At 34.5% G+C, this 25,089-nt stretch overlaps 2 protein-coding genes across 8 annotated transcripts in view; one reads left to right on the top strand and one right to left on the bottom strand.

The window, feature by feature from the left end:
• The window catches only part of NFAT (nuclear factor of activated T cells 3), an 89,671-nt gene extending 81,707 nt beyond the window's left edge, over window positions 1–7,964 (top strand). For 4 of the 7 annotated variants that reach the window (XM_088238228.1, XM_088238230.1, XM_088238226.1 and 1 more), the window contains one exon: window positions 2,830–4,886. In XM_088238228.1, coding sequence (XP_088094354.1) covers window positions 2,830–4,886 — 2,057 coding nt within the window. Of the gene's footprint in view, window positions 1–782; window positions 1,280–2,829; window positions 4,887–4,953 lie in introns of those variants that run through there. The other 3 variants (XM_088238231.1, XM_088238227.1, XM_088238232.1) reach the window with 2 other exon arrangements.
• A 1,608-nt stretch (window positions 7,965–9,572) lies between these two features.
• On the bottom strand, window positions 9,573–25,023 carry LOC148273760 (uncharacterized). Its single transcript, XM_088238236.1, has 8 exons — window positions 24,769–25,023; window positions 24,350–24,612; window positions 23,953–24,157; window positions 22,783–23,140; window positions 21,314–21,561; window positions 13,999–14,247; window positions 12,834–13,025; window positions 9,573–12,155 (listed from the first exon to the last, which is right to left on the bottom strand). The coding sequence occupies exons 2-8, from the start codon at window positions 24,610–24,612 to the stop codon at window positions 11,994–11,996; spliced, it is 1,677 nt and encodes a 558-aa protein (XP_088094362.1). The 5' UTR covers window positions 24,769–25,023; the 3' UTR covers window positions 9,573–11,993.
• Window positions 25,024–25,089: the final 66 nt, after the last annotated feature.

Below are 25,089 nucleotides of genomic sequence, written 5' to 3'. Positions count from 1 at the left end.
TCAAGTTTATAATAATTCTGAAATAAAAAAGAACAATGAAAATAAACAACCCGTTAATATAAATGTTATGAGAAATAATAATAATAAATTGATAAATCTCCATTTGGTGTACGTACATTTTATATGTCATTTTATATGCATTATGCCAATGAGGAAGTTCAGTGTTACAGGAAATTGGATGCAAAAAAATGTTTTCTTACAGGCGGTAAAAATTAGAGCATTTAATTGTGAGGCAAAGTTTCTCTAAAATTTATGAAAAAATTAATAAAAATGAACTACTTTAAATGACGACCAAGCTCTTCTAAATCAACCAATTATAGTGTTGTGATAGATTTTCGGTGTCCAGAAATCCAACCTAAAAAAATTAACTAAAAAGTTACAAAACTTGTGAAAAATTCTAGCGATAATACGATACATAAATTTATTTATATTTGGCTCAGTTTAATAGTAATAAAGAAATCACTGAACTTCCTCATTTTTATTGTCAATTTATTGTTATTGATTTGAAATTTTTATAAATCAATAATAATTTATTATTTATTGTTCCATCATGATACATACCAATATTGAGTTTTGATAAATCAATTAATTACGTTAAGATAAATTATTGTTATGTTGTTAATAAGTCTATGTAAAATAATTTATAAGTTAGTATGTAATTGAAGCCATGAAACCCATGTTACATTTTGGAAATATAGAGATGTGAGTTTTGTTTTTAAAAAAAGTTGGCCAATTTTATTAATGCCAATAAAAAATGTCAAAAATATCAAAGTATAAAGTTTTTTTTGTTTTGGATATTGTAAAAATAGTCAGATAATTAATATCAACGGTTCTTATGTATACTGAGACTCATACTGCCATTTTTAAACTGCCAAACTGAAAAATATTAAGAATTTTTAATATTTAAGCAAATTTTGTAATTTTGATATTAAAATCGCAGGAGTATTTATATTTTTAGTTTTAAAAAAAATCAGTTTTTACGTATTGTCAGAAATGAGCATAGTTTTAATGTTTTTAAGCTCTATTGCATTTTCCGTCAAAGATGTTAAATACGTAAGAACCATCAACATCATAATATGCCCTGAATATATATATAGACTTACAAATAGAAAATAGACATAGCCTTATTGACAACATGAACAATTTATCTGCGTATTGTGACTGACGAGGCACGGTTTTGCTCTGTTCCCTTTGTCCTTACAGGTAGGTGAGTAGGTTAGTGCGGAGCTGCGGTACTTAGCTGCGCTGGCGGAACTGTCCGGAACATCGCTCACAGCCGGTACTGCTCACCACCCTAGCACACGACTATACTACACTATCTATATTACACAGTCAGGGGCTTTATTCATTAACACGAATCCTCTGACAGATTAAACCAGCTCCTGAAATGGTCAATAGTGATGCGAACACGGGGTAGTTTGGCGCAGTCTAAATTTTTCATTTCGCAGTATGCGAGAACTAATCTTCCTTCGCATAGCTAATCGTACCATTTGAGTAGATAGTTTTATTTTTCACTTGGATTGTGTTACCTTAGTACACTCTCAGGCCAACATTACACAAACATTGTATAATATTTTACCCGTAATAGTAGAGCTATATAAAGCTACACAACACTCGATTGTCTCACACTTGAGCTGTAGTGCACACAAACAGGGATAGTGTTAAAGCAGTATCAAAATTTAATTTTTACGGACACATTTTTGTTTTTGGATATAATTATTGATCGTCGCATACATCCAATTGTTATTAAAACTATAAGGGACAGTAGTGATCAGCTATCTTTTCCAGTCTCCAGCAAAGGTATCAGGAAGAGGTTTTGATAATTTTACAACTGTTGTTTTCTTTTTAAAATCAAACTCAAAATATTTAGGTTTTTGCTTTGCTGTTACTTAAAGTTAAAATGTACTGGAACATAAAACATTATTTTTGAATAAAAAATAAATACAAAAGTAGAAAAAAGTATAAATAAAAAAATGGTAACTGTTCAGCAGTTGTGACATTACGGATCTGTTTGTACATTATAGACAGTTTCAAGATATTATAGAAAGTGAAATTAAGTGTATATAATTATTTCAATACTAAGAATACAATTTTGATGTATTTATACACTAAAATTGTTGCACTATTAGAACAGTAGAAAAAATCAAAGCTTTACATGTTCATTTTTTACAATCGCAAAATTACACATCTAGCTAAACGGAACTATAACTGACAGTAGTTAATCACATCCAAAGTAGTACCTTTATGCAACACTCAAATACATTGTAATTCCAATTTTTATTAACAAACTATAAAATTATCCTTTTGTTTGCCAAATTTTATTTAATCAATGTTCTCTCGAAATCCTCTAATTGGATAATTTCCAATGATTTAATTTTACAATAATGTTATGTTAAATGAAATCTTTCAAGGTAAAAAAGATTGTTTTCTGATGAAAAATAGTAATTGTCGGTAGATTTTAAAAATTCACCCTCCTCAATTTCATTTAATTTCCTAATCCCTGTTATGAATTATTTTGTTCTTTAGTCAGTCAAATAAATCTTTGAAACGTATATTGATTTTGAAAATCACTTTTGTCCAGACATTTACGTCAATCGCATCTAGTTTTATCTTTACTGACCTGATTGATTTTCATAAATATTTCATGGCACTATTCCAGGGGCACGGAGCTGAGTCGATGAGAATTATTGCAATTCAAATTATTTCCTTTTCTAGTTTGTTTTATTTGTATCCGGTATCCAGAAATATATTGTTTCAAAAGTCTAGTTTTCAATATGGTGTTTTATTATACATTTCCTGTAAATTAACATAATATTTCTCATTGCGCAGGAATTATGGGGGGTCATTTCACAGAGGATTTGAAAGAAGAATCAAAACCCATGGGGCTTTGGGAGGGGGTGGGGCTCATGCCTCCACCCGCAGTCCCCTCTGCTCCCCCCCTGCGCCGCCCTTCCCTGCTGCCCGACCCCAACTCTCCACCTCTCAATCTCTTCAAGACCGAGACAGCCGATGACTCCAGCCAGGGATCTGCAATCGACGGCGATAATAATACGGAGCTCATTCCTTCACATTTGAGAAACGGAAGGTTCCAAGTTCACAATGAAAACTCAATGGATACCAATGATAACAGTGTTGATGGCACACACGCGAGGCTGCGGCAGATGCCTAATGATACCACTACACTCTACTCGTCCATGCGGATCATACCACGGGCAGATCACACCAACATGTCCATGGTTGTTAATGATAATTCAGTAGAAATGATAGGCATGGACCGAGCTACTGCCAATATGAGACGTTTAGAAGAAAACAGTATGGACCTTTTGATGCAACGAGAGCAGTGTCCTCCTTCTCATGCAGCACACCCCGTACCATTACTCATGGCTGTTCCTCGTCACATGTCTCCCGAAGAGATGAAGGTCATGGATTTGCGTATGAAACCCGGCGGTATGGTCTCCGGTGGAGATCCTTCGATGGAGACCTTTCGTAAGTTTGTAGATTCTCACGGAAAACTACCCGCACAATCGGCTCAGAGTGTAGAAAATTTCCTCTCTAATATGGGAAGCAAAACAGTGTTGCCTCCCACCATCGCAGAGCCATCTCCCGTGTCCGCTTTCTCTCAACAGCTCCAAGCTCTGCAACAGCATAATTCTACAGATAAAATGATGGAGTCTGTAACGGCCGCTATCTTCCAGTCTGACGCTCAAGCTGGGGAGGGGGGACTGTACTCGCAGCCCGGTCAACTCAGAACTATTGGAACTGTAGGACTTCCGGTAGCGACTATGGATGGAATGCGTGGCACCATTATGACTGACTCTCTTGATGATCCAAATAAGCCCAGAATTATAGACTACAATACATCTTTCGGACAAGTTGAATTATCAGCAGAAAAGCTGTCACTAGAAAGCCAAATCTCCCACCACCAAAATTTATTAAGTAATCAGAATGCTCAAATGGAAGCCCTAGTGTCTACTGCTATTCATGTGGGCATTATGAACTCCACTCCGGTAGCATCCAAATTAGATAGCTTGATTAATTCCACGGTAGAACAACATCTCAGCCCGTCTCACTCGGACTCTTCCTCTTCCTGTCATCGTTCTCCTTCCAGTCACGATATCATATTGTCCGCACACTCCAGTCCTGAGCTGGTGCTCGGGAGCAATACCTCCCCGATGGCTCGTGACATAATGGGGGCGCACAACCCGGGGGCCATCTCCCCGGAAATCATCCTCAACCCGCAGGTGTCGCCCTCCATGATGTGCGCCCCCGAGGCCGCTATGCCGGGCCCTCAGGCTCTCGGAACGCCCATGGGGGCTCCTCTACTGGTCCCTTCCCACCCCCAGGATGGCATGATGCTCCTGGCGGGCGGTCCTCCCGGGCAGGGAGACTCCATGGCCCTCATAGGCTCCTCTCACATTATGAGTCCTACAGTGAAGACTCCCCCCTCCGCTGTTAAAAATATGATACTAAATGCTGCTGCGGAAATATTTACCTCAGATACGGCCATGAATGCTCTCGTGACTTCCGCTATAAACACAGCCAACATCTTGACCAACGAGAACGCGCAGAACATCCCTCCCGCTCCTGAGCTGCAGCAAGTGACGGAGGCGGCCCCCTTTCCCGCTCCGCTGCCCTTCACCCCCGCGGAGCAGTATGAAGTGGCGCAGAGGAAGGAAGAGAGCGCCGAGTCGGCCGTCATGAACCAGGCCGTGAGTCAGGCCGTCAGCCAGGCGGTGAGCCAGGCCGTCAGTCAGGCCGTGAGCCAGGCCGTCAGTCAGGAGATGAAGACATCCGGCTCGGCCCCGATGCAGGAACTGACAGCTATGAGTGATAATGACCTCCTCTGCTATATTAATCCCAGCTGTTTCGATCAAGGTAAATATTAAGCGACACGTGGGGTCGGCCTATTTGATTTAATCTCTGTAATACTAATGCAATATTTTTATATTCCAGTGTGAGTCGCAGTTCGTGGTGTAGGTGAAGGTACCCAGACCCGACCGGAACTGAGGAGAATGTGTGCCGGTTACTACATAGTTGCGTTATAGTACAAAGAGTTATCGAGGGATCGTAGTCAGCCAGCGAAAGTACTAATAAGTTTACTGTATTTATTATGAATAATTTATATGGGAGCATATGATATGTGGCCTTCTACGGTGTATTAGTAAATTTTATAAAAAGGTAGCGTACTTTCGAAAGTAACATTAAGTGTTAGTGTTTGCACATTTTGTGTTAAATAATTTTATAAGACAATTTATAACATTTGTTTTATGAATAACATACTTTATCAAACAATCAACCCACAATTAACAATGACTGATAAATTATAAGTTGAAATCATGTTTTTTTTTTGTTTTTTAACAAATTTGAATACAAATTTGCATATATTCTAATTGTACTGAAGATATTATACACCCGATTGAATCAACTTCTGAATCCCAAAATTAAATATGGTTTATGGGATTAACTTTAACTTCCAACTGATGGCACACTCGACAAACTTCTGTGTGTATACTTCAGGATTTTTGTGTTAATATAAAAAAGCAAAAGTAATAAGGAATTATATTTGAAATACATTTTGAAAGTAAGTTTCAACAATAAACACAGACTGAAGATACACTAAAATATTAAAGTAATATAAACAAAGTCAGTATTTAACCTTTTGCCAAATCTGCTTTTGGAGGAATGTGAATATCAGTAGCCAATTATGTGTAATTTTGTGTAACAGTAAATTGTCCCAAATTCACATTTGATATTAAAAACATAATATCTATAGATAGTTGAAATGTACGATGAATATGAATTATTATATTTTATGTACTTACTGAGACCTTTATCTAAAAATGCATGTACGTTCAGTACATTATTAGTTTATTGTCACTTTAATGTTTATAAATTGTGTATGTATATCATTATTTGTATTTGTGTGTGTACACAAGTATTAATTTTGTTTTTTTTTTATCGGCTCTTTTCTCGGTTTTAGATATTTCACAATTTGTGAAAAAATTGGATATCTCTGCAGGTAATTCATTTTAATAAGTGTAAATAATATGAGTAAGTATATGTATTTTCACTGCCACGAATGAAACTATTTTGCCATAAGTAAAAAAAGCAATGGTGCTGATAACATAATATTTGTACCTGTGGTTTTAGGTACAAATAATCCTTATAAAGATTTTACATTTTTATTTTAAATAAACGAAAAATTACATTTTATTATGTTAAACATATGTACTTGCTGATACATACATATATTGTTTTTAATTGGTGTTTTAAAAATTAATGTTGTACTGGGATTGTGTGTAGATAATGTAGAAATTATAGTCATCAAGAAAACAGGTTTTGTGATCCCTGTTTATGCTATTTTAAATATCTTGTATCCAGCCTATTTACTACACAAGTTTTACGTGCAAATTGAGTTTTCCTCAGGTTTTGTAATGATTATATTTTTAATCAGAATACTTATAAAATTATGATTTACTTGGGACCAGAACAGTGACAATTTATTTCTATTAGGTCAATTATAACATCATAAAATCTGATAGGTCCATGCGAATATTGAGCACAAGTCTATAACTAGTTTATCGAGAGAGTAAGTGTTTTACTTATTAGTCGAATAATAAAGTTATGGGAACCAATATTTAAAAAAAAAAAATTGAATACAGATATCCATTGAAGAAAAAGAATGTCAATGCCAGTATATTAGGTACAAAAATCTTTTATAATCATTCCTTTTCCACACCCAATGGTGCATAGGGCACTTCATTGGTACACCAATTGCAGCGTATCTTTATCATATTTTTTGTGTTATATGAAGGTAAGATGATCAGTCTTATGCTCCAGGTCCAAGTCCAGGGATTATAAAATATTCTAGTGTAAAAACATCTTTTTAAATAAATATTTCATGTCAACCACGTCGGGAATCAAACCCGAGACCTTTTGCGTGGTAGGCAAATGCTCTGACCATTACATTATGAGTTGGACAAAAAAATTACATGGTAATAATTATTATTTATATTGTTCCTATTTGATGTAAAACTTTACAGTAAAATATTTTTTTTTTTGTTGTAAAGTGGCCACTTAAACCAACTAATGACAATAGAAAATTGGTCTTTTTTTTGGAATGGAATATGTATTACCAAGTCTGTAGTAATAGTTGTTCATCTTTTGAAGGGTCACTTAAATGGTTAACCAATTTAAGCATTATCTTTATTGTAAAATACATAAAGTCAAAATGACCACTTCAGATCACGTAGGGTAACAATGTCATGTTTAAGATATTATGTCATTATTTTGAATTACCCTGTCGGTAATCAAATTCAAGAAATAATACATTAATATTTAACAATTGATGAACTTCTCTTAAAGTTATTTAAAAAAAATCATAATACTTAAAAATTTACAAATGATCAGTGGGATCGATTGGGTGAATGTCGTTTAAGCAATTTGTGTTCATATAAAATCAACAAATATAAAGGTTGTCCAACTCTGTTGAAACATCTATCAATCAGAAGAACGCAGATAAAAAGCAGTCCACGAGATTTAGGCGGATCAGCAAAGGCCTATAACGAATAATAATAATAATCTAAACAACAAGTGATAAATCAAGGGATATCTGTATTGGTTGCATATTTTTTTGCAGAATATGCCAGCATCTCAATTATTATGATAAAAATTAAACAGCATTTTGCATTGCATTTTTATAATAGATCAACATATTGTGGGTCGAGTTCCTAATAATTGTTCTCATAGCTGTAGAAATCGTATTCTGATGGAACGATCAAGTTCTTGGCCCTCTATAATGAAAAAATATGTTGTAAACAAATAAATATGTAAATTATATGAAGAGACAAAAATTAACTATAAATTTATTTAAAAGGTATGTGTACTTATTTACACAGGAATCATGTCGATTGTATGAATTATATTTTACGTAAAAATGTTATGAAATTAAATGTTTAATATGATTTTTTATTTTCTAATTCTACATTTCCTGTTTCCCTACTCCATCTAATTCTGGATCCTCCTTTCACTAGTAATTTTTTTTAAATCTAAAAGTTACTCTCTTAAATGCTGTGTATGCCCTTCTCGAACTTATGGAAGGAAAGGTAGAAGACAGGCGGCATATGAAACGGAAAAGAGCATCATGGCTCAGAATCTTAGAAAGTGGTTTGGTGTGCTGGATGCAGCAGAACTGATTAGACTGGCCCAGGATCTGATAAATTCAGAATGATGGTCGCCTAACTCCAGTAGGAGCGGCAAAAGGCGAAAATAAAAACACTTATCAAAATAGTGTTGGGTAGGACACGATTTTAGAATAAGTTTGTAATGAATCGAGGTACAAAAATGTATAACCTCAAAAGGGGTAAGTTGTGGCATGATGCGAAATGCGAATAAATGACTATGCTGGGGGTCGCGGTCGTGTATGATATATGCAACCAGCAACGCAAAGCACTAACCCACACACCACACAAAAGTCGCATACATTCATAAAATGTATTAAAATACACCCGTGTCAGTTGCTCTGTCGTCTGCTGAATGTATGTTTTCGAGACTCGAGCGGGATGAAGCGTTTGAGGTGACACAAAAACATTTTTGTAGTAGTGGGACATTTTGCGTTCATGTATGTGACATTTGTAGTGTCTCTTGTATGAGTGACTCAACACTAAATCAAATCAAACATTCGGCCCTAAGCAAATTGTATGATCAAATAATAATTGGGAGAAAAAATAAAATTTCTTTCATATTTAATAAAATTTGTATTTATAAAATCACAATACTATTTAAATACTTCTTACCTCTGATAAGAGACATTAATTATTCATAAAATAATTTGTAAATACAATAGAATTTATCTTTAACTTTTCAAAGATCACATGTTTGTTACACCAATTCACCCACAAAAATTTGTGAGCGCATAGTTATGTATTTTGCATTCTTAGACGTGCATTAAAATCTTAGGATCCACATTTTTATAATCATTGAAATAAAATCTAATACAAGTTGTTTTGTAAGTCCAAACTTTTCGTTCAAATAAAGGAAAAAGTTTTTTTCAATGTTAATTCACATTTTGAATAACAGAGAAAAATGCAGAAATGGACTTAATTCCCACAATGGTTGTCAAGCTGTTTTATCATTTGAAGTTTTACATAATATATATTATGTAGATACTATGTTTTGTTTGAACACACTTTATGCCGGAAAGGTAGCTAGGCCGGCTCCTCTTAAAAGACAGGAAAGGTAGATCTAAGATGCTCTAAATTATATACACACATCTATCAAAAGTTAGATAAGGTGTACTTTCATTTACTTACTCACATACTCTTGCACACCTCATGAGAAACATGAGAGCTTGTGTGTAAGATGATTTTTTTAGTCAATTAGTTGATAAATTATGTCCGCCTCTTTTTCACACATTTTTATTATATGATTGGTGAGCAGAGTGGCGATATTTTCGGATTGCATTTTTTATAATATGGATTGTTCTTTATTTGTCATTCATGTTATAAATATATTTGACTTCTACTCTTACCTCTTATAAGATTATCATAAGCAGTATATGGTGTGTATTCAAAATTTCATTAAAAAGTAACTGATATTTTAGAAGATAGTGATTTTTATAAAAGAAGTAATTATTTAATTTTTTGCTGATTTTTGCCTGCTGCTTTAACCTGTTACATTGTAGCGAGCCCGCATAAAATGTGTTACATTTATTTTTAAAAATACATTTAACAATGGCCAAACAAATATTGCGAGACCAATCACATTGACTTTTTATTGTTAAAACACATAATAAATATACTCTATTTACATGACATTGAAATCGTACAGGATTCATTTAACTATGTAGTTATCTTGACACAATAGCTAAGTAGTCATCACAAAGCTAGCTAATCACATTAAATAAAAGAAAAGTTGAATAAATAATTTACCATTTCACAAGTTACACAAAAATGAAAAAAATAAACAGTGTTAACACTCATATTTCTAGAAATTAACACGTTTGCGTTTATGCTGGTTAAAGCCGTCAAAATGAAAGGAAATGACAACTATATGCTATGTAAAAATTGAGTGATTATATGGTAGGGAAGGAGACATTGTGTCCCTATAAAAAACAGTCAGCAACAAGTGTTCCATTATGTTAGTCAAATAAAATTTACTTCAAATCATCAACTACAGTCCCATCGGAAGTGAAATTCCAAAAAAGTTATGATACATGTCCATATGAGTAAATCCTATGAAAAAGAAAATTGTCCGCAAACATGTTAGAAAGACACCTTAAAATAATAAAATAGATTCCACCTCAATTTCTGATCTACTTATTGACTAAGAAATTAGCTACCGTGATCTGACCCTAGAAAATATAATTCTTGGCAACATTTAATAACGCCTAAAACATGACTTGCTCTAATACTATAAAAAAAATGCGGAAACCCTCCTCCAACACAGTTAAAAATAAAATTTGCTTCTCTTGATAAAAATACAAACTTTAGATTGCATTGTGAAAGGAGAAAATGCGTAATACACTGCGAAAACTCTAAATTTAAATGATGCAAATATTCAAACCATCGAGAAAAATGAAAAGTGCTATGAGAGTAGGATATTCTGTCTGTAAAATATGCATCTCACCGTGTACTAATAATTGAGAAAATGGAAAAGGAACTGAGTATTAAGATCAACGATTGCTGTCAAAAAATATGACAATGGATGGGAATATTATTAAATGGAAAGCTTTGAAAATTTACCAACACTTTTGAGAATCTTCTGTCGGTCCAGATTTTGTGGCAAGCAAAGAAAAGAGATGGTTTGGAAAACGAAAAAACACAGCGTAATGATACAAGGTGAATCTGGGTCAGTTGACCATGAAGCTGCCAGGACTTGTCTAGAAAAAATATTAAAGTCTTTGGTGAAAAAGAATGCCTAACAACATTAATGGAATAAATTTGGTAAATAAAAGTGTTACTTTTTTTGTACAATTTTTAATAACAAAAAAATTGATTAAAATGTTTTTGAAACCCATCCCCCCTTTTTTTACTGGCTCTGAGTCACATATAACACGGCATTTGAGAAGAACCTATCTACCGTGTGTAGGAGGGTTACCGGTAATCGTTTTTCAAAAAGTTACTTCTTTACATAAGAGTTTAAATAGAAGGTATAATATATACACGGTGCTGCTGTTTTAATTTATTTAAGAAAGGGTGAAATAAATCAAAACTTTTGTATTTTTATAACACATACATTATTTTTGAGTTGAAAACTAACCCACCTTCCGCTTAAGATTAAATTACAAAAATATAGCCACTGAAATGAACCCTACTAATGCTTGCCTTAGAAAAAATACATCCTTAACGATTTTTTTTCATTCGATTGGATAATTTTGAGTGCAAAATACACAGTAGGTATACATATATAAAATACTAGTAGTTTTTTTATTGAAAATATAATGATATTATTATAAGTGTATAAATGAGGATGTCTGCTGATACTAATTACATTAGTTAAACCATTGGCTCGTACAAATTACTTGAAAGAAAGTTTTAAGTAATATAATTTTTCCATCAAGTTGTACAAGATAAAACTGATACACACCGGGTTCTTATAAACAAAGATGTCAGATTCTTAGATGCACATACATAATTAATTTATGTAAATTCAGTCAGACAAATGTTATTAGATTTCAAAATATTAATATCATTTTCTATAGTATTTGCATTTCAATAAAATGCTAAAATTTAATAATAAATTCTAGTCAAATTTTATATTTAAAAAAAATAAATTTATATACCTAAGACAAAAAGTGATAAAGATAAGTCTATTATTTCTTGGTAACATCCAACAATATTTATATATTTTTTCTTACTAGAAGTGTAAAAACTCATTTAACTTGAATCTGTCAGTTATGAGGTTAATAAGGCGATTACACATTAATTATACTTCAAATTAGTGAATATTTTCCAGGAAAAAATTAACACTATTACGCAACTTTACCTAAACAACTAATAAGTAAAGATGAGAGATCTTATAAGTCCGTCTCGTACAGAGTCACTGGATTGACCAACTCCGAAGGAGAAGAACACCTGGTCACATACAACAGTTTGGCAGCATACTCCTAGTGGGTACCAGCCCACTTTGTTGAAGACGACACCCACCTTGTATACCTGAAGAAGAAAAAAAACATACATTTCAAAAAATTCTTTTAGAAGCTACATACAGAATCTCAAAAAATATATATCCACAAGAATTCATTCAGGTCTGAAGGAGTAGGATGGTTTTTTTTAAATACATGCTTATGTAGCTACAAATTTCAACAATGTTTTGAGTATGTCAAAACGTTTGTAGACAAGGCTGGATTTTACTCATCAAGATTAAAATTTACTGCAACAGAGAGGAAAATCAGTATTGAAAAGGGAATATGAAAGTCTAGACAAAAGTCAACAGACGGAAGAGCTGAGGAAATGTGGATGAAACGTAAGCAGAATGGTGAATGCTACAGTGTGTAAAGTGGCTACTTTAACCAGCCAACGACAGGTCATAAGCCCTTTAAATGTCTAGAATTCCAGAAGTCCTAGAAGTCGAGCATATCGTCACTCTAACTTGTCTACAAATGGTAAAAAATGATATTTTGGCATTTTCTGTTGGGAATCAAAATAATAATCTGTATGAAAGCTTGTATATTCATTCATACAGCGATCCACTATTAAAAAAATATATATATCGAAAAGAAACTTCGCTACTGAAATAAAATCAGTTTTTACTCTCCCCTGAACAAAAGTAAGTTAGGAAATTATGGGTTTGACAATTTAGGCCAACGATATGTAGTAAAATAAAATGCATACCTTATTCCTTTGTATGTAGAATGGCCTATTGAAAGTAATCTCCAGTAAAGAGCGGTAAGGGACACGGGAGGTGTAGTGGGTGTAGGTGAGACGTGACCCATCAGCGTCCAGTAGGTGGGCGTATAGCAGTTCCGAGTACTGTCCGCTGGCCGGCATGGCCTGTGGGTCTTCCCCCAAACCCTGAGTGGGCACCTGACACAGATATAAAATAGCATCAAATCAATATTTCACTTTTCACGTCCAGTAGTGCCATATGGCACAGCATTTTATATTTTTTCCTTTATTGAGGCCTTTTACATGATAATATCGGCTAAAAAGAAGTTGCATACAAGCAGCCCTAGACTTCAGTACAATGAGGACTATCGGCCCTACAGGAAATTGGAAACAAAAATGTTTTCTTACGCGCAGGGAAAATTTAAAAATCAAATTGTACGGCAAAGTTTCTTCAAAATGTATGAAAAAAATTACAAAAAATATTGGAAAAACAAACTACTTTGAACAATGTCACTGATTCATATAAAACCAATGATAAGAGAGTTGAGAAAGATTTCTGGTTTAGAGTAAGTTAACGGAGTTATTTCAGAAATACAAAACTTTAAAAAATCAAAGCGCTGATAATACAATATATAAAAATATAAAAAAAACACTGCACTTCTTCATTAGCTATTTTGCACATGGCATAGGATTAAACAAATTATTATTATATTGACTTAGAGCTTGGCCAGAGTGGTGAGGCGTTTGCGGTTAGACAAGGGTGTGGTATGCGGCACGTCATGCGCTCAAATGGACACTACACTTGTTTACCCGAGTTTAACACGCCCGCGTGGCGACGCAGCACTTCGCTACTATGGCCAAGCACTTTAAGTTACAAATAATATACAAAATTAGCATCACATGTTAAGAAGAAAGAAATAAATAAATAGAAAAGCAAGCAAAAAATCACAGGGTATGTTTATAAATGTACAGAATCAGTAATGAATAAAATAAAATAATAATAATAATAAAATATGTGTTCTGTTAATATACAGTAACAAAAATTACTGAGAACGTAATTAAAAGATTGGTTCTATTTTAAACTAAAACGGAAATTTTCAAGGAGTGATTTTTTATATGCTTAAAATTTATAAATATTTAACTTGGACACGGAAAATAACATATGGGCTACCTGAATTCCGATGATGCAGATATTCTTATCTACGGTGAATGTTACTGAGCAGTCGAGGATGTTGTTGTTGAGACGGTCGGTCTGGTGCACGATGGAGCGCCGGCAGTAGAGCTTCTCTCTGGGGAAGGGGAACAGCGGGGAGGTGGGGGGCGGCGGGAGGTGCAGGGGCGGGAGGGGGGGCGGCACTGGCCCGCCTGGAGATCCCGCCTCACCCATCACAGGACTGGGGCTGTCCACCACGAAACTCACCTAGCCAAAATCAAACCGCCTTTTAATATAGTTAGAAACTTACAAATACATAAGTAAAATTCTAGGTTTTTGAACCATTTAAGTTGCTTGCTCATGCAGTGTCAAATCACTTGAGTTATCCGCTGATGCACATTGTTGAACCACACGAGTTGCCTGCTTATGTAGAGTGTTGAACAACACGAGTTGCCTGCTCATGTAATGTGTTGAACCACACAAGTTGCCTGCTCATGTAATGAGTTGAACCACACAAGTTGCCTGCTCATGTAATAAGTTGGACCACACAAGTTGCCTGCTCATGTACTGTGTTGAACCACACAAGTTGCCTGCTCATGTAATGTGTTGAACCACACAAGTTGCCTGCTCATGTAATGTGTTGAACCGCACAAGTTGCCTGCTCATGTAATGTGTTGAACCACACAAGTTGCCTGCTCACGTAATATGTTTAATTTCTTAATGTTGACAAGTTTAGTGTCATAATGTTTACTCTAAACAAAAATCCAATATTTTGTTGGTATAATATTAATTTGATCGCTCTAATAAGAGGTAAACAAATAAAAAACTTGAAAATACTGTTCAATGATAAATTGACATTTGCTCCTCACATTGATGAGGAGCAAATGACAAATTACGGGCAACTTTAATTTGTTTTATTTTTATAAATCAAATTTATTTATAGGCAACGCCTGAAAACTATTTTTCAATTTGTATACTTCTTTTTATAACAGTTAGTTTAATGAACAATGTTTTGAATATGTTAAAATTTTTGCAGACAGGTCGTTAGTAGGTGAAATGGTTCAGCCGAATGAATCTCACCCACATGATAAAGGTTTTGGCTCTTTTACTTCACAAAAGACAACAGATGGAAGAGTTGAGGAAACGTGGATGTTTAAACATAGGCAGAATGGTGAATGTTACACAGTGAACCAGCCAATGACAGGTCATAAGCCCTGTAAATGGGTAGACTTCCTTAGAATTTAGATCAACAACTCCAAACATTTGGACATACTCAAAACATTGTTGATAAAACTGGTATGAATATTTTTTTTCATGTACTAGACATAGGCACATCAAAATCTTTTATTTCTCAAAAAATCAGAGTGTATATTAAAGATAATGTACATAATAAATCCATGCATGTTTTTGACATAATAATGCATCAACAGTTTGATAAAATAGTTGCTTGTTATAGTTTTTTAGTTCAAAATACAATCATGTATAGGAACACGTGATTAATAAATTAGATCGACAGAGAAAAACACTGGAAATAACACTTGGTGCCCAACAGAGATTTTATGGAAAAATAATTAATTTTATGCAATTAATGACAAATACACAGTTTTTGGTTTCATTAATTTATATACACAATATTTGCTATTTTTGTGATAGTAAATTCACTTTAGCAACAATTTAAGAAGCAGATAAGCATTCATAAACATACAAAAATAATCATCATATCATACATCTATCCGTACCCAATGGCGCATAGAGCAGGCAATGCATTTGGGCAACAAATCAGTGTATATCGATCATCTGTTACATAAAAGGTAAGGTGATCGGTCTTACGCTTCCGGCACCGGTCTAGGGATAGTGAAATATTGCAGTGCAAATACACCAATGAAACCAATATTTCATGTGGACCCTGCCAGGAATCGAATACAGGACCTCGAGAATGGTAGGCGAATGCGCGTACTACCCGAGAGAAAACGTCGAGTTGAAAACGTTAATCCAGGGTTCTGGTTCTATTTCACACAGATTTTTAATCTGCCTGAACACAGACAAAAATAAATGGAACCGAAGAATGAGTGCTTTTATTAAAAAATGGAGTTCTACAAGATATCATAGGGATCGTAGAACAACGAAGAATTTGCGAAAAATGTGACATTGAGTTTCTTTTATATTTGACCATGAAAAAGCTATATAAAGGATTTTTTTCTGAGTTTGAAATTTTTTTTATATACACCGCAAGACAAAAAAAATTACGAGTTTACCTGCTACCGCGCCCCTTGACTTTACTGAACCCTTTTTCTAAGAAATCCTTTATCGATACCTCTTTCTTTTGTTTAATAAATTAAGGACACTATGTGTCACCTTTCTACAATATTTACATTTTAAAATGTCTCAACAGTCTTGTTTTACCCGCGTTTGAGTGAACATAACACAACAATCATGGAAAGTGCAAAGCAAATGTCGATTGCGATAAAATCCAAAATAATCACATTGTCGCAAGAAAACATATCTAATTGTGAAATATCTCGTCGAGTTGGGTATTCAGAAGGTGCAGTGAGGTTTTTATTAAAAAAAATCCAAGAAACTGGATCCATAGAACGGAAAAAAGGAAGCGGACGGGGGCGCGTGACATCTGCCCGAGATGATCGCTTAATAAAAAAAATTGTTATGCGCGATCGATTTTTAACGGCACCTGAAATACACGCAGAGGTGCAGTCTACCAGCACATCAACATTTTCAGTAAAAACAGTGTCCAGGCGGGTGTTGGAGCATGGTTTCCAAGCACGGAGTCCCGCAAAGAAACCATTACTCACGGACAAAATGAAGAAGGCTAGACTGGATTGGGCGAAAGAGCACCAGAATTGGACCTTGGAGGATTGGCAAAATGTTGTTTTCTCTGATGAATCAAAATTCAACCTTTTTGGTCCAGACGGCAGAAAGATAGTTCGACGAAAATGTGGGGAAAGATATTATCCGTCGTGCGTCACTCGAACCGTTAAACATTCACCCTACGTGATGATTTGGGGGTGCATGACAGCATACGGTTTAGGACCTCTAAATTTTGTACAGGGTACGATGAATGCCATTCAGTACAAAAAAGTGTTAAAAAAACATATTATTCCAACAATCGAGGACATTACGCAGTATACCATTTTTAAATAACGTCTTGATTAATGATTATGATATGATTTTTTTATCTGAAACATGGCTCCTTCCAAGTATCAATGATAGCGAAATTTTTGATAGTAGATATAACGTATTTCGAAGAGACCGTGATTATGAGAAAACACAACAGACTCTCGGTGGAGGCGTGCTTATAGCTGTCAAAAAAATGTTTTGTAGTTCTGTAGTAGATTCTTGGGACCTAACGGCGGAAGTTATTTGGATTAAAGTAAACACAATCACACATCACAAAACCTTAAATATGTTCTGTTCCTACTTTCCTCATGGAAATTCACATTTGCGAGTGATATCCGAGTTTTTTGACAAAGTTTCCGATACACTCTTAACGTCCCCTAATGAAATTTTCCTGATTATTGGTGATTTCAATATATCTAATGCTGCCTGGCTTTCGAATCCCAGTTTTACTCACTGCACCCTCGATCCTAAGGATGATCCACTTAGCAAGTCTCTATGTAATTTTATGTCATTTAATAACTTCTACCAGTTCAATTCGCATGCCAATACTCGTGGCCGTATTCTAGATCTAGTTATCTCCAACTTTGACTGCGTAGTCACCGAATGTGTATCCCCATTAACACTGGAAGACGCCCATCATAAGACTCTTGTAATTTTGCTCAATTTACAGTTCAAAATTCTTCCCGATAATCAAAGATTTGTTCGTTTATTTCATAAGGCAAACTACGATGATGTTTGTGCCCATTTAGATGATATTAATTGGTTCGATACTTTGTCTAATCTGAACATGGAAGACGCAACCCAGCAATTTTACGTTGTTCTAAATGGAGTTATAAACAATTTTGTTCCCAAGCGTCTCACAAATAATAATTGCCGATATCCTCCATGGTACACTCGACCGCTAATAAAGTTAATTTCAGAAAAAAAAAAATTTCACAAAAAATGGAAAAAGTACTCTCAAGCGTCTGATTATCATACTTTTTCTTTGCTGAGGGAAAGACAAAAACGCACGAATAAGGAATGTTACCTACATTTTATCACAACTGCTGAATATAACATTAACCGAGAACCTAAACTTTTCTGGTCTTTTGTCAAGTCCAAGCGAGCTGGGTGTGATGTGCCTCTTTAAATGTCCTACAAAGATAATTTGGTAATTGGCGGTCAGAATATTTGTAATGCTTTTGCGGAATATTTCCATTCTGAATTTTTGGAAACTAATGCATCTAGTTGTAGTGTTCCTGCCGAAGAAAATAGTGTAATTGATCTTAATGCTATAGAAATAAATGAGTCATTGGTAACAAAATATCTCAAAAAACTTAAAGTCAGCAAGGGTGCTGGCTTTGATGGCATACACCCTTTTTTTATTTCTAAATGTATTAAACAGCTTGCGCGTCCTCTTACTTATCTTTTTCAATTATCAATAAAGGAAGGCACGTTTCCTGAAATATGGAAAAAGGCAAATATTACACCTGTGCATAAAAAAGGAAATAAGAGTCTTGTAGTAAATTATCGACCCATTTCTCTTCTTCCCATTTTTAGTAAAATCCTTGAAAATATAGTAACCGATCAGCTCTTCGATGTTATAAAACCACATATTAATCCCAATCAACATGGATTCTATAAGAAACGGTCAGTTGAATCAAATCTTTGTGAATTTACCGATATTGTTTTGAATGCAATGGATGCAGGTTTTCAGGTAGACGTTTTATATACGGATTATTCAAAGGCTTTCGATAAAATAAGTCATTCGGTCTTACTTCGCAAGCTTTGGAACATTGGTATACGGGGGAATCTGTATCGTTGGATATGTTCCTACATTAGTAACCGCAGTCAATCGGTCTCACTCAAGGGATTTAATTCATCATTTAAACCAATCCCATCAGGTGTCCCTCAAGGTTCGCATCTTGGACCCTTATTTTTTATTATTTATATCAATGATATAAGTTTATGCATTCAAAACTCAAATTTTTTGCTATACGCTGATGACAATAAAGTATTTAAAATTGTGTCTTCAATAAATGATTGCGAAGTTCTTCAAGCTGACTTAGATAGAATCTGTTGCTATTGCAAGGACAATCAGTTATTATTGAATTCTGATAAATGTCTTGTCATGTCATTTACTCGAAAGAAAAAAAGTATACTATTTGACTACAAACTATCTGGGAAAATTGTCAATCGTTCAATGAAAGCGAGAGATTTGGGTGTACTGATGGATGATAAGCTTTTATTTAGAGATCACATAAATACAATAGTAGATAAGGCGTACAGACTTCTAGGGTTTATCTTACGAATCTCCAAGCCATTCTCATCACCAAATACATTAAAACTTCTTTACTATACTTATGTGCGAAGTCAACTCGAATTCGCTTCATTAGTATGGTCCCCTCAATATAATGTATATATTAATCAAATTGAAAACATTCAAAAGAAATTTATAAGGAGCCTGGAATATCGTTTTGGTAACATTGAAAATGATTACAGCGCATCTTTGATCAATTTTAATATAGAATCACTACAAAAAAGGCGCCTTAGATATGATTTAATTTTTCTTTTCAAAATTCTCAATAACATAGTTGATTCGCCGTATCTTTTACAAAATATTGGTTTCCGTTGTCCTCTTCGCTATACTAGATTAAATTCCCTTTTTTATGTACCAACTTGTAAAAACAATTATACCTCGAATTCATTCATTAGACGCACCTGTAGAAATTATAACGGACTCAGTATTGATGTAGACATTTTTAACTGCACGTTGCATTTGTACAGAAAATTTCTTCATGGGGTCGATTATTTGGGATAGTTGCTGAATGTACATCTTGAGTGGTTTATGCTATGCATATGTGCCGCATGTAATGTATATGTTTGTGTATGTTTTATATGTGCGTTCATGTGTCTGCGTGGATGGCTCGGAGTGTACATTCGGTATTTTTATTTATTTTAATTTATTACCTCCATGGAAAACGCAAATGTCAACAATTATCTTTTTTTCACTTAAAATTCTTATTTATTTTTTATTTTTTGTCACATTTAATGTTTATATCTTTTTAATTTATGAAAACTTAATTGGTCTTTTTATGTTAAAAAATTGTTGTTTTTAATACTGATTTTGTATGACTGTATGTTTTCTAAATAAAATAAAATAAAAAAATAAAATAAAATACCGCGGACCCAATTTTTCAGGACGATTCTGCGCCGTGCCATAGAGCCCGCACTGTGAGTACAAATATATATATTTTTTAATGCATTTTGTGACCACATGATAAATAATTTATTGTTTTTTTATAGATCAATGAATCCAAGGAGAAAATTGGCTTAAAATCGTTGACGTGGCCCGGGAATAGCCCTGATTTGAACCCGATAGAAAATTTATGGGCGATTATGAAAAAAAAAGTCGGGAAAAAAAAATCAAAAAACATTGAGGAATTAAAAAAAAACTTAATTCAAGTTTGGGAAGAAGAAATAACATCAGAAATTTTAGATTCGCTTTACGCTTCTCTAAATAATAGAATTTTATATGTTATAAAAAATAAAGGTGAATTCACTAAGTACTAAATATTTTTAAATGTTATAAATATGTTTAAATGTAAAATACTTTAATTTAAAATAAAGCGATAAGAACCTACTTCTTAAATATGAATTAAAAAATAACATGTCTTTTATTATTCCATCACAAACACTCGACCATAAATGAACCGTTATGGGTCTCTAAGGTTCGGGTAATCTGATACCTGATATATAATGGCAATTTCTAAGTACAATTCATGAGTAAGATTTTTTATTTTAACCTTGAAATAACGAGTAGTCATCACATATGTCAAACAATATAAAAAAAACTAATTAAATATCAAGAATAATTCATTATATGTCAATTTTAGTTTTTTTTGAGAACTCGTAAATTTATTTGTCTTGCGGTGTACATAACTAACCCAAGTGTCAAGTGATATATTTTCGTACTTTTCAAGTTGTGATATAAAGAGTCAAAAACAATTTTTAACCGCTCTCATGTTAAGTTGAAAAAAATCACATGCTTCATTGTTCTTCGATCATGATGACATGTACCACTAAATAAATTTTAAAAATGCATAATCAGATACAGCATAAAACCACACTTCTTTTGTGAATGGTTAGATATCGTGCCAGAAACACAAGGGTAAAGCTCAGGCGTGGTCGTGCCGGCTAGTCAGGGAAGAGACATACTCACAGGTCTGAAGAGAGCCTTCCTGCGAGGCTCCGTAGAAGATGAGAAGCCCTCCGGCATGGGGACACCGCAGCATGGAGACGATATGTTCATGAGGATGGCAAAGGCTTCCGCTTGGCTGAGCAGCGAAGAGCGAGATAGTCCAGAGGCAAACTGCTGCGGTGTCAAGGTCAGGAAACGAATTTTTTGGAGAGCATTCCGGATTGTGAGGGTGGAGTTGGATGATGTGGATTGTTGAGCTTGGCACGTGTCTGGAATGAAGTATAAGGACACATCATAGGCAAAATGTAAAACAGTCTGTAACGTTTGTTACTACCAAATACAAATGTTCAAACATAGGCAGGATGGTGAATGTTACACAGTGTGTAAAGTGACCATTTAAACCAACCAATGACAGGTCATAAGCCCTGTCAATGCCTAGGCATCTATTTTCCCTTCTCTAAAATGTTTTCCATTCCTGTTGCAATTTGTTAATTTCTCAGTTTATTCTGGGTAAAACTTGAAATTAAATTATAACAAATTACAACAGAGATGGAGAATGTTTTAGAGAAGGAAATATGGAAGTCTAGGCGTTTACAGGGCTTGTGATCTGTTATCTAACATTTCGCCTATGTTTGAGCATCCACATTTCTTTAATTATTCCATCTGTTAATGTTAAAGTTAAAGAGTTCAGTATGTGAGACAATTCAATCAGATGAATCTCTTCACAACAATAATGGTTTCAGCCCTGCAACTTCACTAAAATCAACAGATGGAAGAATTGAAGAAATAAGGATGTTCATACATAGGCAAAATGATGAATGTTACATAGACTACAAAATGGCCATTTAAACCAGACAGTGACAGGTCATAAGCCCTGTAAGACTTCCATATTGCCTTCTCAAAAATGTTCTCCACCTGAGTTGTAATTTGTTAATCTCAATGACTCCCTAGGGGGTAAAATCCAGTTGTTTGTCTACAAACATTTGGACAAACTAAAAATACTGTAATTAAATTTTAGTTTGAACAGATAGAGTAGATTCTGGAAAGATGTATTGAATGGTGTGTTTCTTTTTTGTTCTAAGGACCAGGTTACACCAGAAAAAGTTAGTATAAAAAGTTTAATGCTAAATAATTGTTACATGTCAGAATAAACAAAATTGGTTGAATGGAAAATGTGAGATAAAACAACTCATTTTGAGGGAAATTAAACAATTATTAAACTTTTGAGTTTATTAAAGTAAACTTTTTGTGGTGCAACAGGCTGTAAGTATTTAAAAGGCCCTGCATTGATATAAAATAACATTAATAGTAAAAAACAAATTCATATATTTCATGAATCGCTTATTCAAGTATGCATTTTGAATAAGAAATCAAAATGAAAAAAAAAACACACTAAGCAAACTATGAATCGAGTCATTTTAGTAATAATTAATTGATAAATTTATAAAGTACTCAAAAATCCACAAAATGTATTATTCTTTATCTCTTACCTGATGCGCTAGGGTTTTTGTTGGGACAAACAATAATATTTTGATTTTGAGAAGAGGACGTGGAAGTGTTGGCCAAGTCAATAGCGGACTGTTCCACTTCTGGGGGGCTGGCCGCCCTGGTGGAGTCCTCCGGCTCGGGGAGCGGCGCAGGAAGGGCAGGGAGCTGCCCCTGACTGTCCCCGCCACTGTCCGGCATGGTGTAGCCCTGGGCATTGGCGTATCGGACTGCCGCATCGAACAGTTCTAGTTCACTCTCTATGTTCAGGTAATTCTGCTCAAACACGGTGACAAGCGTTCCTATTTCTACCTCTTCAAAACTCACTTCCGATAAGACTTCCATAGTTTGCGTGCAGATTATCTATGTAAAAAAAATACATTTAAAACTTAAAGTACGAGAATAAGTGCACATTAGCGGGTTTATTGGTAGAAGCAATATCTGCCAGCCAGCCAAAATACAGTGGCCTTATTCTGTAACTAATTAGTTTTGAAAATTCATTCTTATCGTGTGAGAGTGAACGAGAGAGAAATGCGATTTTGATTGCGTTAGAGGAAATATTATTACAAACTAACGATCTTACGAAAAAATGTATTCCTACCAGTTTATCACAGTAAGTGAGAAGAGCTTCATTATTCTGCCACTAGGCGTAGTTTGGCATTTGAAATAAAGAATACCCATATTTTAATATCAATTGTTTTAAGTTTCGATGATCACTTATAAACAACTGCTTACCAATGAAAAGTTACACCATCTTTTTACAATGTTTATCCGAACGGTTTTTACACACTTTAACAATGTAAGCAGGCATTTCGGTTTAGATTCTAAACATCAAGCTCACGTCATACCCGACTGGTGGTTAAAGAATGACTAAATACGCATCGGGCATGACTAAGCATTTGAGTATGACTTAAGTGCCATCATTTTGAGGCTCAGGCCCCGTCTATGTGTATTGATAGGTTGATGGTTTTATCTGATTTGTCTGCTTTATATTTTCTGCAGTTTTGGTTTGCTCCCTTTTAACACGAATAAATGCAGTATTTTTTGTTTCTGGCTAATATTAATACAAAATGGTAAAGGCCACATAAAGTAACGCGAAAATTAATTTTAACTGCAAACATTTTTTGTTTTATTCTAGGCTGGATAATAATAAATAGCGGGGTACACTTACTCACCTGCAAACATTTATCCATGAGAATGGGCTCTTCGAACAATTTAGCAAACTCGTATGCTCTACATGCGTTTTTGGGGTAAAGATCAGACCACAAATACTTTGTACATTCTTCCACCAAATGTGGCAGCATGTATTTTTTGGCCCCGTAGCATAACTCGCAAGCTTTGTCGAACGAATTTATATTAATATTATCGGTGTACATGTATCTGTAAACACATAAAAAGGGATTTGTCTAAAAATTCCGAGGACACCACTCAATTCAGACATTTTGTATTTATTTACATTATTACAACATGAGATAACAGTGGAACTGGACACTAAACATTTGTTACTACGAGCTTATAGAAAGTCAGGCATGTCTTTTGCAATAAACTTTTAACAAACCGGATAGAACTTACTCTAGGAGGGCTTTGAAAGCATCGGGTTGGACATCCAATATGGGTATTGGATCATTTCGTTCTGCCATTCCTCCGTAAAACATAGCTTCAAACACAGGAGAACCCATGGCAAGGACAAGCTTATGTCCTTTTATCAAGACTTGGTTAGGTTCGGAACCCACCAAGAAGCTGCAATCAGCCCATTGTCCCGATTGGAGGAGATATCCACCTCTCTGCTTAATTTCCTTGCAGGAAACTTGCCAATCGCACGAGTTAGATGCCATCTAAAACAGAACAACACTTGAGCACCGGGTTTCTTAATCTGAGGAAATCACATAACGTAGTTAAAACATCATCAAAGCATTAGAACCACATTGTATACAAAAAATACGAGAGTGTACGATTTTTGTTAGCCAGAATCACGTGTTAAAATTTTATACCTTGAAAATGTATCTAAATGTTATCGAAACAATTTCTCGTTAGACATAACTAATTATTGTAAGATTGATAAATAGTTTTTTCGAATAATGTAAACCTCACGAAAAACGTCATAATCGGTTTATTTTTATCTCACTCCCGATTGAGTGAAACGATGGAAATAATATTACATACGCACGAGGGAGTGAAATTTTGGCTAAACGTCAAAAATTATAAAAAAATACGAAAACAAAATGAAATCACCGATCCGAAGTGAGCTGAAGTACGCTCATACGACTTTTTAGTATGATATGAAGTTCGAGCGAAAAAATGCAAACGCCGCG

Source organism: Micrasema longulum, unplaced genomic scaffold (assembly GCF_059751315.1).
Source record: "Micrasema longulum isolate JH-2025_06_02 unplaced genomic scaffold, ASM5975131v1 h1tg001842l, whole genome shotgun sequence".
Taxonomy (NCBI): domain Eukaryota; kingdom Metazoa; phylum Arthropoda; class Insecta; order Trichoptera; family Brachycentridae; genus Micrasema; species Micrasema longulum.
This window is presented reverse-complemented; position numbering and strand designations above follow the sequence as displayed.